The sequence below is a fragment of the Falco peregrinus genome, chromosome 1 (genome assembly GCF_023634155.1).
Source record: "Falco peregrinus isolate bFalPer1 chromosome 1, bFalPer1.pri, whole genome shotgun sequence".
Taxonomy (NCBI): Eukaryota; Metazoa; Chordata; class Aves; order Falconiformes; family Falconidae; genus Falco; species Falco peregrinus.
Window position 1 is genome coordinate 28,472,706 of NC_073721.1, and position 13,047 is coordinate 28,485,752.

General features: G+C 54.6%; 3 protein-coding genes across 4 annotated transcripts; 2 read left to right on the forward strand and 1 right to left on the reverse strand.

Moving 5' to 3' along the window:
* Positions 1-1,392: 1,392 nt before the first annotated feature.
* CUTC (cutC copper transporter) lies at positions 1,393-6,116 on the reverse strand. 2 transcript variants are annotated; one of them, XM_055793861.1, is made up of 9 exons: positions 6,001-6,116; positions 5,630-5,701; positions 5,499-5,558; positions 5,104-5,313; positions 3,917-3,952; positions 3,371-3,504; positions 2,746-2,773; positions 2,405-2,510; positions 1,393-1,831 (listed from the first exon to the last, which is right to left on the reverse strand). In XM_055793861.1, the coding sequence occupies exons 2-9, from the start codon at positions 5,697-5,699 to the stop codon at positions 1,720-1,722; spliced, it is 756 nt and encodes a 251-aa protein (XP_055649836.1). In that variant the 5' UTR covers positions 5,700-5,701; positions 6,001-6,116; the 3' UTR covers positions 1,393-1,719. The 2 variants fall into 2 exon arrangements, with proteins under 2 accessions (XP_055649836.1, XP_055649835.1); XM_055793860.1 differs by lacking the exons at positions 5,630-5,701; positions 6,001-6,116 and adding an exon at positions 5,702-5,775.
* LOC101920250 (cytochrome c oxidase assembly protein COX15 homolog) lies at positions 6,059-11,249 on the forward strand. The gene is made up of 10 exons (XM_055793858.1): positions 6,059-6,387; positions 6,828-6,950; positions 7,197-7,383; positions 7,605-7,772; positions 8,272-8,353; positions 8,669-8,823; positions 9,738-9,851; positions 10,117-10,380; positions 10,874-10,921; positions 11,162-11,249. The coding sequence occupies exons 1-8, from the start codon at positions 6,059-6,061 to the stop codon at positions 10,246-10,248; spliced, it is 1,290 nt and encodes a 429-aa protein (XP_055649833.1). The 3' UTR covers positions 10,249-10,380; positions 10,874-10,921; positions 11,162-11,249.
* Positions 10,507-12,417, forward strand: ATP6V0E2 (ATPase H+ transporting V0 subunit e2). The gene is made up of 4 exons (XM_055793862.1): positions 10,507-10,792; positions 10,874-10,921; positions 11,162-11,311; positions 11,581-12,417. Exons 1-3 carry the CDS (start codon positions 10,578-10,580, stop codon positions 11,253-11,255), a joined length of 357 nt encoding a protein of 118 aa, XP_055649837.1. The 5' UTR covers positions 10,507-10,577; the 3' UTR covers positions 11,256-11,311; positions 11,581-12,417.
* The last annotated feature ends 630 nt before the right edge of the window (positions 12,418-13,047 follow it).

The following is a 13,047-nucleotide window of genomic DNA, read 5'->3' on the forward strand; positions in this document are numbered from 1 at the left end:
GCAAGGCAATCTACAAATCAGTCCCACCCTCACTGCTCATCTCTGTTTCTGAAGGGTTTGTTTCTCTGCTTTGTTACGCTGTAACCCCATGAGTTCAAAAGCCTTTTTTTTGTTGTTGTTTTGTTTTTTTAATCTTTACACAAAAAGAGACAACCAAATTCTCTGTTTATGAGGGGTGGGGGAGCTGGGTCAGCAGAATATTCATGTTGAGCTACCAATATCTTAATCATCACCATGACTCATGAAAACTCACAACATAAGCCATGAACTCTTAGATCAGGTATTCTGAACTATACTGACTATAACCACAAATTTAATCATTTTGTCTTCCAAGTTTGGATCCTTACTACTGCCTGCACGTCAGCACTGAAGCAGGGTCTGACACCAGCACTAAGCAGCCATCTCCTTCCCAGCTCAATGTTGAGAACTAATACATATGTTCCCGAGGTGTGTTTTGGGAAACTGCAATACCTCTGACGGATCCATGTGAAAAGGTGGATGTACCCTCTGAGCTGATGATATGTCGTTAGTCTTGGTGATAGGTTTTCAGTGACCTGATTCTGCTTAAGGTGACAAAAGATGCTGCCACCTTGTCAAACAGTACATTTTCCTGTACATCCTCACAGGCTGTACACTACTGCAGACAGGCAGATAAATCTGAACCCTGTACTTTGCTTCCTAAGGTCTGCTATCTCTGCTGTCAAGGGGATTTCTCTTCAGCTTTGCGGACCTTTTAGAGAGGAGCAGGCAGCAAGAACAAAGGTGCTTTATCTCTGGGTATCTACTCTTTTAATGGACCACCCAGATGCTGCTCAGATCTTTTGTTAGATATTTTGCAGGGTAACTGAGATGAGCCTAAGGCTTCAATTCTGTTAGGCAGCATAACCCAACAGGCACATTCCCCTGAGAAATGTCTGGAGAACAAACAGTTTGTGCTTCACGTTGAAAGACCTGGAAACTTCCTTAAAAAAAGCGCCTTAGCCTCCCCCAAGGAATCTCATCATACAATCACCCCACCTCAAGCACTCACCACCCACAGCCCAGGATGCCTCACAACTTCCTCACCTCATCAGTCAGGCAGTTATTAAGCTCCTTCCCATTAGAACTTAATGTGTTCATTAAGTTGTCTTAATAGTAGAGAGGTCTTAAAACCTCTGTGTATCAATGCACTTCTCTCCACCCAGCAGCTGCTGTGCTGCTAACGCCCAGCTATCCTCCTGGCTGACCACAGCAGGCCTTGTTTTCCAGCTGTGGCTACGATGTTTCCCTCCTTGGCATTCTGGATGTGATGGCATTTTCCTCTGGTGCAGTAGGGGCCCAATTAATTCAGGCTATGCAACACAGATCATGGTCTTACCTGTAAAATATAAATAATTTTTTCAAAAGCACAGCAGAGGGAGGCAGCTGCAGTGTTTATTTGACAATCACATGCAGTGCTACACAATTCAGTCCCCCTACTTGCTCAGCTCCCTTCCTCCCAAATACTGCTGAACAGCTTGCTGCCGCAACACCTGGGAATAAGTCCTTTTATTTAAAATGGCCAACGTAAGTTTCCAGGCCAGGGACTGGTCATTCAGGGGAAGCCAAGGGAAGAGGTGTCAGGCTTCATCACCTAGTTCACATCCTCTGCAGCCTGAGGATGGAAGCAGTACCCATCTGTCCATGTGGCAGGGAAGACCCTGGAGTCTCAGTGCTCTCATCCCAGCATGGTGCCTTCCACTACAGAATGTTCTTTGCGATTGCATTCAGGGTCCGCACTTTGGCCACATCTGCCACCTTTATGGAGTATTCAGGGGCAGAGAAGGACGCTCCCATGGCAACGTTCGGATTTCTGTCAGGAAAACCACAGGTTACTATCTGCAGGTGATACAGATAAGTAAGACACACAAAGAAAAACCCACTGTCTTCCCTAATCTCAGCAGCAGCCAGAGAACCTCCTGGTGCCACCCAAACCAAAGGTGAGACAGTAATACAAGAATAATCCAAAGAAACAACAGCATCAACAGAACCAAAATGCAGACCTGTGGACAAATGTAAGCCATTCCTCCCTCACTCCTCTGGCACATCCTGCAGGCATCCCAAATCCTACATGCTTGTGTTAAACGCCTAAGGACCTACACCTCAACCTGCCTTCCCAAGTGCCACACCAGTACACTCACAAGTCCTAGGGCAGCAGTAGCAGTAGAAACGCCCCAAGAACCCAGTTCTGCATGGAGCTCATGTCCAGATGATGAGCGCCGCTAGATTCATACACTGCAGAACACAGAGCCAGGCATCATGATCCCAACCACAACAGTGCAATTAGCACCCACGAAGCTGTCTGAAATTTATGCCTGTTCCACAAACTCATGTCCACATTAATCCAGCTTTTCTTTCACAGTTCTGCTAAAACATAATCAGTTACCTGAACTTCATCCCTGAGTCACGGGCTGAGCGAGCAGAGCAGTGAAACTCAGAAGCAGTAGAGCCTTCCAGAATCCTCTGCAGGTTCCGCTCTGTGATGCCACCCCCTGGCGGGAAGAATCCCGATGTCACACACAGCCCAGATGGCACTGTCCCAGACCTGACATCACCCGGGCCCTATACCCTAAGGGACAAACACAGTATCTACACTGAAGGGAAAAAAAGACAGCCCTTGGGACAATGGAGATCCGGGTGCATCAAAACAGTGTAACCCAGGGCAAGAGCCCAGGAAGCAGGGGCTAGGGACTACAGGAGCTGTTACAGATGACAAAAAAGCATTACCTGGCACCACCACAATTCTGCCCTTCGCCTGAAAGAAGAATAACATGTTGGTGATATTGCTCAGCACTACAGCCGCATGTGCATTTGTGAAGCAGCAAAGAAACCTTATGTGCATTGCCTTCCATAAGCCATGGATGTCACCATGGCTTACAGTTCGTGCATTCTTACCCATCTGTTTTGTACTACTCAAGTTTTACAAGAAAAAGTGGAAAAGAATTTGCAGTTACAGCTAAGAAAACTTGACACCATTTCCTCCTATCTTTCTATCCCATCTGGCTACCTCTTAGGTATATCCGTTGCATTTTCTAAACAGGAACTGTGAGACCCCCCCAGCAGGGACTTCACTTTGCTGTTTGTGTGGGTTAATCACACCAGCTGCTGAAACCAATTCCTATGCCCTCCTCCCACTGAGGGCAAGAACAAGCCAATCAGTCTTTGCTGTAAGAGACTCTGGGGTCTAGTCCACATGGCCTTGAGAATACACATTAAGGCCAAGCCAGAGAGGGAGGGCAATCGCTCCTTGACAGAAGTTCCCTTATGGAAATAGGTTTATCATAGAGGAGCTGCCCCCAGGCAATGCCCAGAAGCAGCCATAGCAACCCAGAGGAGCACTGGGAACACTTACCTGTTCCGCAAGCCTCTTAATTAAGGACAATCCTTCCAGTGCTGAGCTGTCACAGCCACTCGTCAATACCCGCTCAAACCCCAGAGAAATCAGGGTCTCCAGTGCCACCAGAGGGTCGTGCACCATGTCGAAAGCTGGGAGACCAACACAACAACTCAGAAATCACTCAACTAATCGTGCTCAAGCTCTGTCCCCCAGCCGGCTCAGGAGCCCAGGAGACAACAATAGGAAGGCTACTTCTCACAGCTGGCCAACTCCACAGGGAGCCACAGCTCCTGACTATAACGTCCCCCTTGCAGCAGTGGCAGGACCACGATGCTCAGCCCTCAGACACCTCCTCTCCACCCAGGGCAGTGACCAAGCCTGGACCCTTCCCCTCCTGGGGGAACAGCACAGCCACAGCCTGCTCTTGCACAGCACACAGAGCTTTCCCCCCTCCAAAAAAACACCAAAGTACATTACGATCAGCTCCCTTCCCGTCCCACCTTCCCCTGGCAGCGGGGCAGAGGCTGGTCTCTGCCAGGGCCAGTGTCCCAGGTGACTCACCTCGGTGAAATGTAACTGGCAGGGGACGGCACACCGCTGCAATAAGAAGACATACGGTCAGTCAGGGCTGGCACAGAGAGTCCCTTGTGCTAGAACCAGAAAAGCACACGAGATGAAAGAGGACAAAGGCCTCTCAGGCCATTCCTGGGGAGCTCAAAAGAGTTGCAGTACTTGCTGGAACAACACAGCTGCTGCTCATTGGTGGGAGAATTCTTCTGCCCTTTGACAAAGCAACAAATCTTTGTTTTTATGAGAAACACCAAAATCCCCCACCTCATCTAGATCATGCAGAACCCTCATTCCCACCAGAAACGTCTTTCTCTGCAGGAAGGAAACAGGGAATTTGTATCATCTATCTGGAGAAGGGACAGGACCAGTGCTCTCTGAAAACAGGAGAGCTGATTTTCGTGATTTATTTAGCTACCTAGAACTTCTGCTCTCAGACCACAGCAAACTTTAGCAGAGGTGCTCTATTGACTGTGCAAAGCTCAGTTTTTTCTATGAAAAGAAATCCTTCTGCCTCTGGAGGCAAATCCTGACAAGACCCCTCTCTTTTGCTGCACTCTCTGCTGCACATTCATCTTCATGAGAGAACCTCAGCACCACACCACCAGGGAAAGGTTCAGCCTGCTTTAGCTGTAGCTCACAGAAAAGATGTGGAAACAAATTGTCTTTCTTATTAGAGGTCTGGGCTAACAATTTTCCAGTGCAGCTTCAGTAGCCTTTTATACATTTCCACCTCTCTCCCATTAACTTTCCTGAGTGTGTTAGAGGAAAAAACGAAGATGAGTTGCCAGCTACTCACGAGGCCAAAGCCCATGAAAGACATATCCTAGACACCTATGGCAAGGATGTAACGAAAAGAACAAAGGGCAAAGAAAATGAAAGAGAAAGAAAATCCAAAAGCTTAATATACTGATGCCCCCAAAGCAGCTCACCTTCTACCATTCTTAGACTTTGCTATTGCATCCCAGGTGGTAGCGGCCCTTAGTCTGCAAAGCTTTTTACCGATTTAATGTCTCACAGGTATCACAATAAATGAAAGCGAAGATGGTGGAGAGAGACGACAAGACATGCAGACCAAAACACCCTGCACAGTTCTTTCCACCTCATCAGCCAGAGCAGCACTGAACTCATGCCCACAGTCACAGCACAGATATGGCACCGAGCTCAGCAGAGACCCTTACCCAGCAACGCCGTGCAGAGCTCCGTGTCGATGCGCCCATCCTCGGTGAGGGCTCCAAACACCAGCCCGTCAGCCCCATGCAGCTTGGCCAGGCGGATATCAGCCTTCATCACTTCCACCTCCCGGTCCGAGTAGAGGAAATCGCCGCCGCGGGGTCGGATCATCACGAACACGGGGACCCGCACGCACTGCTTCACCACCTGCAGGAGTCCTGGGCAGGGCAGGGAAAGAGGCACCTCAGCACTCAGCTGCGGCACCCCAGCACCCAGCCGCGGCGAGGCAGCGGGGCGGGGTACGCGGGACAGGGGGAAGCGAGGCTGGCGGGAGGCGGCGAAGGGAAGGGAGCCCGGGAAGGGCGGCGGGCAGGCGGCCCCCGGACGGGCGGACGAGGCTCACCCATGCTCGGCGTGGTCCCTCCTTCCACGAGGCCCGCGCACAGCTCGATCCGGCCGGCACCTGGGGAGACACACGTTAGAACCGGCCCCGCCGGGGCCCGCCGCCACGCCGCCCGCTCCCCCGCGCCTTACCTCCGCGCTCTGCGTTGACGGCGGACTCCACCGAGTCCACGCACACCTCCATGAGGAAGCCATCGTCCATACCTGGCGGAGAGCGGCACCGTCAGCCAACCGAGGCCCATGGCGGCCACCCCTCTCCGCTCCGCCGCGGCCCCGCCCCACTTCCGGGGCGGGCCCCGCCCCCTCGCTCCTGCTTCCGTCCTCGCCTCTCGCGGCCCGGGCCCGCACCGCCCGCGGGCGCGAGGGCGGGCGCAGGAGGATGGAGGCGGGGGGCAGAGCCGGCGCGCCTCGCTCGCGCGCTGCGGCGCAAGCCCCGCCCCCGCCGCCGCGGCCCCGCCCCCGCCGCTGCCCGGGCCCCGCCCCCGCCTCGCACGCGCCCTCACCTGCGCTGGCGGCGCGCGGGGGTCGCTGCTGGCTCTCGGTCACGTGCCGGGGATTGTCATGGTGACGCCCAGGTGTGTCCGGAAGTGTTCGCCCTGCTTCCGGCGGCGCACGCCACTTCCGGGGTCACTCGGGATGCTGCGTGCGGCGGGCGGCAGTGTCCGGCTCCTGCTGTCCGGCGGCGCTGCGGGGGGGTGGGGGGTGCCGGCACGGGGTCTGGGCCCTGTGGCCGCCCCGCCGGCCCACTCCCGCCTCCCTACGCAGCGGTGCCTCCAGCGGCGGCTCCTGCAGCAGGCGCCGCCGCCCGCCGCCCCGCCCGCCGTGGGGCGATGGCTCCTGGTCTGCAGCGGCGCCGTGGCCGGTGCCGTGGTGCTGGGCGGCGTCACCAGGTGAGCGCGGCACCCCCAGCCCGGCGGCACCGAGCCGCGGCCCCTGCGGGGGCTCACAGTTCTGGCCGTGAGGACGCAGCGGTCCCCGCCGCTGGTGACCCGCTTAGGCCCCCCCTGTGGCCTGCAGCTGCCCCACGCTCGGAGCCCGCCCGAGTACGGCTGCGAGAGCTCCTTTAGCGACCTTTTGGCTGCAAAGGGGCACCGTAGGGCAGGGCTGGGAGTACTGGGGAGACTGGCCATGGCGCGTTGGTGCCAGCTGGCAGTAACTCTTACACGTTCCTGGTAACTTTCGGCCTGTTTGGTCACTCGCTCCGTGTGCTCCATCCTGTTCCTGACTGAGCATAAGAGCTGACTGGTGCAGCCAACAGCTCTTGCTGCAGTTTGGTAGATTTGCACACTGTCAGGGAGTGAATTGTGCCTGATTGTGTCTCTGCTCTCAGGCTGACAGAATCAGGCCTTTCAATGGTTGACTGGCACCTGGTGAAAGAGATGAAACCCCCGAGAACGCAGCAGGAGTGGGAAGCCGAGTTCCAGAAGTACCAGAAGTTCCCAGAATTTAAAATGTGAGCGTGCAAAAGTGGAAGAAGGGTGGGCTGGGAGCATCTCTCCTGTGACTGAACCACTCAAGGACCTCTAGTAAGAAGGAAAATGTTTTCTAACATCACTGGGAAGGCACGCTAAGCCTGTCTGGCTGTGGCTCATCTGCTGTCGCTTCCTTTCTCTGAGGAAGGTGATCCTGTGTCGTGTAAAGTACAGTACAGGACTATGCATTACATAAAACAGTTCTTTCTTTTTGCTGTCTTTAACAGCCTGAATCATGACATGACACTGACAGAGTTCAAGTTCATTTGGTACATGGAGTATTCGCACCGTATGTGGGGCCGTGTTGTGGGTTTGGCATACATTCTGCCTGCCACCTACTTTTGGCGAAAGGGCTGGCTCAGCCGCCCCATGAAGGGCTGCGTCCTTGCACTCTGCGGGCTGGTGTGCTTCCAGGTGAGCAAGCTCTGCAGCCACAGGGGTTAGCAGCAGCATCTTCTGTGAATATCTTCTGATTAAGTGTAGTTGAGACAGTGAGATTTGTGAAAGCTTGGGGGGTGTTGGTGCTAGTAGCTGGTTGAAAGTGGAAGAAGCAAGTTGCTTTGCCCCTAATGTTTATCTGGTCTATGCAGTTGCTGCTGCCCTGTCTGGCTATAACACCTCTCCTGTTTTGTCAGGGGCTGCTGGGATGGTATATGGTAAAGAGCGGGCTGGAAGAGAAGCCAGACTCCTACGACATTCCTAGGGTCAGTCAGTACCGTCTCGCAGCACATCTCGGTTCCGCACTGGTTCTGTACTCTGCTAGCCTGTGGACAGGGCTGTCATTGCTGCTTCCACGACACAAGGTACAGATGGCATGTCAGGAGTCAAAAGCACAGGGTAGTGTCAATTCAGAGGGCTGGGGTGAGGGTGATGGTACTTCTGTTTTAGTCTTTGTTCCTGACTCTGGTCTAATACTGTGCTACAAAATACCGTTTCTGTAAACTTCTTGGTTATGGGACGTTTCCTTTGACTTGGTGGTTCTGCTCAAAAGTGACGAGTCTCAGAGCCTCTGCAAGCTCGGGCAGGGGTGTGTCTGACTGGGCTAAATGGCTTGTGGCAGCAACTGTCCAGTGGCCACTTCAGTTTCTGCACAGGGCTGGACTTGAATAGTCGTGGTTTTGAGCAACCACTGAAGTGTGACTGCTGTGTGGTGGTGTCCAGATTTCTCCTGTAAAATACAGGCCAACACCTTAGCCTATATATGCAGTGAAGGCTTTTCTTACCTGCTGCAGACAGCACTGGAAATGCTTTGCCTTGGTTTTTTTCTTTTTCTTTTTTTTTTTTTTCTTCTTACTTTTACAGTTACCTGAAACCCATCAGCTCCTTCGCTTGAGACAATATGCTCACGGCACTACGGCTCTTATTTTTCTTACTGCTCTTTCAGGTAAGACTGTTTCTGCTGTCACATCTGCAGCTCATTCCTCTCTGCCTTCCCCCTCCTCCCCTAGTCTGGCAGGGTCTGTGAACAACCCGATCATGTTCTGTGGGAAATCTTTGTTGCTGCCAGGAAGCTTACAGTTGAGAACATCCCTTACCAGTCTTTCCTGAGCAAGCAGAGGTGCATCTTCCAGCCTGCCTGTTGCTGTTTGATCTCTGTATGTGTTTCTGAAAGAAAGGGTCAAGCTGAGCTCTTGAGTTGCACAACCCGGAGTGCCACCTTTGCCTACTCTAGTAGTCATTTTCTGCTCTGGAATTGCAGGTGCCTTTGTGGCAGGGCTAGATGCTGGCCTTGTGTACAATTCCTTCCCCAAAATGGGGGAGCGCTGGATCCCAGATGATCTCCTTGCCTTCTCCCCTGTGCTGAGAAATATCTTTGAGAATCCTACAACTGTACAGTTTGATCACAGGATCTTGGTAAGTGCTGTCTTCCTGCTATGTCTGTGCAGCTTCTCTGTTGCCTCCTGCAGCCAGGGTGTTCTCTTTTGGCTGTAATTCTGTCAGCTTGAGTGATATCCAGGGTGTCCAGAGGTCCTGAGAGCATGTTACCAGTTTGCTTCTGCAGAAAAGAGGAAGTTTAGCACTCTTAGTTTCAATGTGGTCTCCTTCCTTAAGGACATCTTCCTGCACAAGTTACAGACCTTGTTTCTTCGTGACTTCTCTTTCCGTAACGTGAGCTACAGACCAGGGTAGCCCTTGCTATTGAAATGTGTGGGAAAGTTGTGTGAAATAAAACTTGGAAATCCCAATATTGAATGCTTCCTCCAGCATTTCTGAACTTGGTTTACACCCATAGCACCCTGTGAAAATATCTTGGTTAGTTAGAGCAATCCAGATACTAAATACCACTGTCGGCACTGCTGTGGACTAAGCCATCGCTAAGACTACAAAGGAAGATTAGGTGGCTTAGAAGAGGCAGGGGTGACCCTGCACAGCAAAATTATGCTGGTGAACTACAGCCAAGTGGTGAAAATGAGATCAGTTTTCTAGATGACATCTTCCACCTTCAGTTGTCAAGGTGACAGATAGGGAGAGAGCAGAAATAATCCCTAATGACTTGAAGAAATGAGGAAAAGCTGTTGGAAGGTGAAGCATTAATTTGGAGAAAAACAGAGCTCTCTATAACTAGTTACATTTCTGGGTCATTAACCTGGTGGGTGTGGAAATTCCAGGACTTGGTCATGGCCCTTAACACATTTCTACAGTTAAATATTGCTCACAGAATGAAGAGTGGAAGAAAGAGTGCTGCATGGAAGGTGCAGCCAAAGGCCACTGCACACACTTTCTTTGAACTTTTCTCGAAGAGTGGTTGTTTCTCTTCCCTTCTGTAGGGAATCACCTCAGTCACTGCTGTCACAGCGCTGTACCTCTTCTCGCGGAAGATCCCACTCCCTCGCAGGACCAGAATGGCAGTGACTTCCTTGTTGGTTGTGGCTTATATGCAGGTACTGTCTCTCTTTTGGTTTGGTTTGTTTTTTCCTCCCCCCTATCTATTTTACTTTTCTCCCCGTAGTCCTTTGTAGCATATTTGCAAGACAGAGCTGTCCCCAGCTTGGCTCTGTGCTGGCCGCAGGGGCCTGGAGCTGTGAGGGTGGAGCTGCCAAGAGCTGCGTGCAGTCTGAACACCAGGGTGGGAGGCCTGGCTGTGGCCAGGGCTGTGTGTCGGTGATGCACCCACGGCAGCTCTTACCCCTTCTTCCTTCTCGGCAGGTGGGCCTGGGCATCAGCACCCTGCTGCTGTATGTCCCCACGCCACTGGCCGCCACACACCAGTCAGGCTCCCTGGCGCTGCTCAGCATGGCGCTCTGGCTCATGAGCGAGCTCCGGCGGGTCCCCAAGTAACCGGACAGAGGGAGAGACCCCCGGGGGAGCTGCGCTGCTGGGTCCGGAGCCGGCAGAGACCCCGCACACCCCGGGTGCACGGTGGGCTGCGCGCCCGGCCGGGCTGCGCGCAGGGAGGCGGCGGCGGCAGGTGTGAGTGCGAACTTTGTAACATAAAGGCGTTTTTACGGAGCGGCTGGTGTCTGGCTGGGTGCCTCCTTCCGGGGTGAGGCGAGGAGGGGTACGGGAGCCCCGGCGGCGGCGGGGGGGCGGGTTGCGGGCGGCGGGCAGGCTCCCCGTGGCGCCCCCTGCCGGCGGGCCGGCGTACGCGCGGCTGCGCGGCTCCGCCAATGGGAGGCGGCGTGGCGTCAGGGCGCCGTGGGTTCGGCGGCGCGCGCGGCAGTGGGCACAGCGGCTTCCGGTGCGGCGGCGGCGGCGGGGCCTGGCGGTGCGCGGCGGCCATGACGGCGCACAGCTTCGCGCTGCCGCTCGTCCTCTTCTCCGCCTTCTGGGGCCTGGTGGGCATCGCCGCCCCCTGGTTCGTGCCCAAGGGGCCGAACCGTGGGTAAGTGAGGGACTCGGAGGGATGCGGGGGGGGGCGGGGCCGGGACCGGGCCTCCCCGGCCTGACATCGGTGTCTCCGCAGGGTGATCATCACGATGCTGATCACCACCGCCGTGTGCTGCTACCTCTTGTGAGTACTGCGGACCGGGCCTCGGTACACCCCCCCTGCCGGGACCGGTGGCTGCCGCTTAGCTTCCTGCCCGTAAATTAATGGGGCTGCCCCCGGGCTGTGGCCTGCTTCCCTCCCGGGTATTCACCCCCCGGGGCAGCAGGCCCTCTGCCAGCCCCCCCCCTTGAGGCGGCAGCGTCTGGGCATCCTAGGCCCTGCCCCCATGCTACCGGGCTGATGGCAGGTTGGGTCCCTTTGCAGCTGGCTCATCGCCATCCTGGCCCAGGCCAACCCCCTGTTCGGGCCGCAACTGAAGAACGAAACCATCTGGTATGTGCGATTCCTCTGGGAGTGAGCAGTCCCTGGTGGCTGGCACCTGAACAGAGACCCCCCACCACCAGAATTGTCACCGTGAGTGGGCAGAGGGCTGGGGTGGCAGAGATGGCCTTGCTTGCCTGCTCATATCTGGCTGGGGTGGGAGCTACAGCCTGGCTTTTGCTGGGTGAGAGATGCTTTGGCCTTTGCACATTGCGGTTGTGGGCAGCTGGTCTCCATGTGGAGCGGCTGGCTCTGTGCTGGGCCTGAGCAAACTGAGCACTTGCCCCGGGGGTTCTCTAGACTTGTGGAGGCTCCCTTGTGGGTGCAGTTTGGTGCTAACTTCTCCTTTCTCCCTTCCCCAGCTCTTGCTGCTGTTCCAGCCTCTACCCTCCTGTACCTGGCAGCCCCCAGAGGTGCTGGGACAGAGGCTGGACCCGCTGCCCCAGTGTACCCTGAACACTGCAACCTGGACCAGTGATGGCTGGGGCCCTGAGCATGGCAGGCAGTGCCCCTGGGACAAGGTCCTAGTAAGCCCTGCCCTGGGAGCAGCCACGCTACCAGGGAGAGATCCCCTCAGCTGTCAGAGTGCTGCAGTCACTGACGCTGAGCACCATCCTGAGAGAGATCTGTGTGTAGTGCCACCAGATCCTGTCCCTGCAGTGCTTGCCCTGCTCCCTCCAGTACACTCAGTCCTATCCCCTCGAGTGAACCCCCTGCTCGTAGCCCAAGCTGCCCAACTGGTTACCATATCCGCGGTCATTTCAGGCACTGGCTGCCTCTCTGAGAAGGCAGGAGCCCATTGCATCCTCTGTAGTATGATGAGTTCCCTGCAGTAGGGGTGGTCCTTGCTAAGACAGGTTCTAGCTGTGAGTGGGAGAAGGGAGGGCTGACACCAGAGGAGCATGCAGATCCCCCTGGGTGTGATGAGGGAGGTGCTGGGGTACAGGGCAGGGGGTTCTGTTTGGCAGCCTGCTGGAGGGGATTAGGGAGGTGCTATGTCTCCTCCCATCCCTCCCAGCAGCGAGGGAGCTGCCGTAGTGTCTAGGTATCACCACCACCTCCCAATCTGTGTTCAGGTTCTGAGAACAGAATAGGGCGTTGTGTTTTATGTTTCCCCTTATTTATTAGACAATTTGCCTGTATGTATTTATTTGTCTGTGTTAAATTTGTGTTGTGGAAATAAATCCTTTTTCTAGTAAGTGATGCTGGAGACTGAGTTAATTGCTACTTTGAGGCTGGGGAACAGTCTTGGCTTTATTCAGTCTTCTTCCCTTCCCCCTAACCGTGCTCTTGCACCATGAGAACAAGGCTGGCATCCTCAGCTGTTGAGCAGGTGGTTGGCAGCACAGTGGTGCATGGAAGGTTTTATCCTTGATGCCACCTGTGCACTTGTCCTGTCGGACCAGGATCACAGGTAGGCAACTGCATGTGCTAGAGGGAGAATTGGGTACCTGCCCAGCCTCTCTTGTGATAGGCAGCTGTGCTGAGGCCATCCCCATGGCCATGCAGCAGCTGGGGAAGCTTAGTGGTCACTTTCCCAGGCAGCTCCACAAGACTGGGATGAGGAATAAGGTAAAATGGCAGGGAGCAACATCTTCCAGGGGCTCCTGGCTTTTCCACTTAAGAGAAGGGAGGAGGGCAGTAAAGGATGCCATCTCCAGGGATCAAACAGTTCAGTTTGGATCAGAGCTTCCCTTGCCGCTATTAGCTTTGCAGCTGAGCTCAGCTGTCAGTCTGCTGGCAAGAAAGCAGCTCCATCGTCCCACCGTGGTGGTACAAAGCAACGCTGTGAAGACATACTGGACCCCAGTCATGCCACCGGGTGGGAG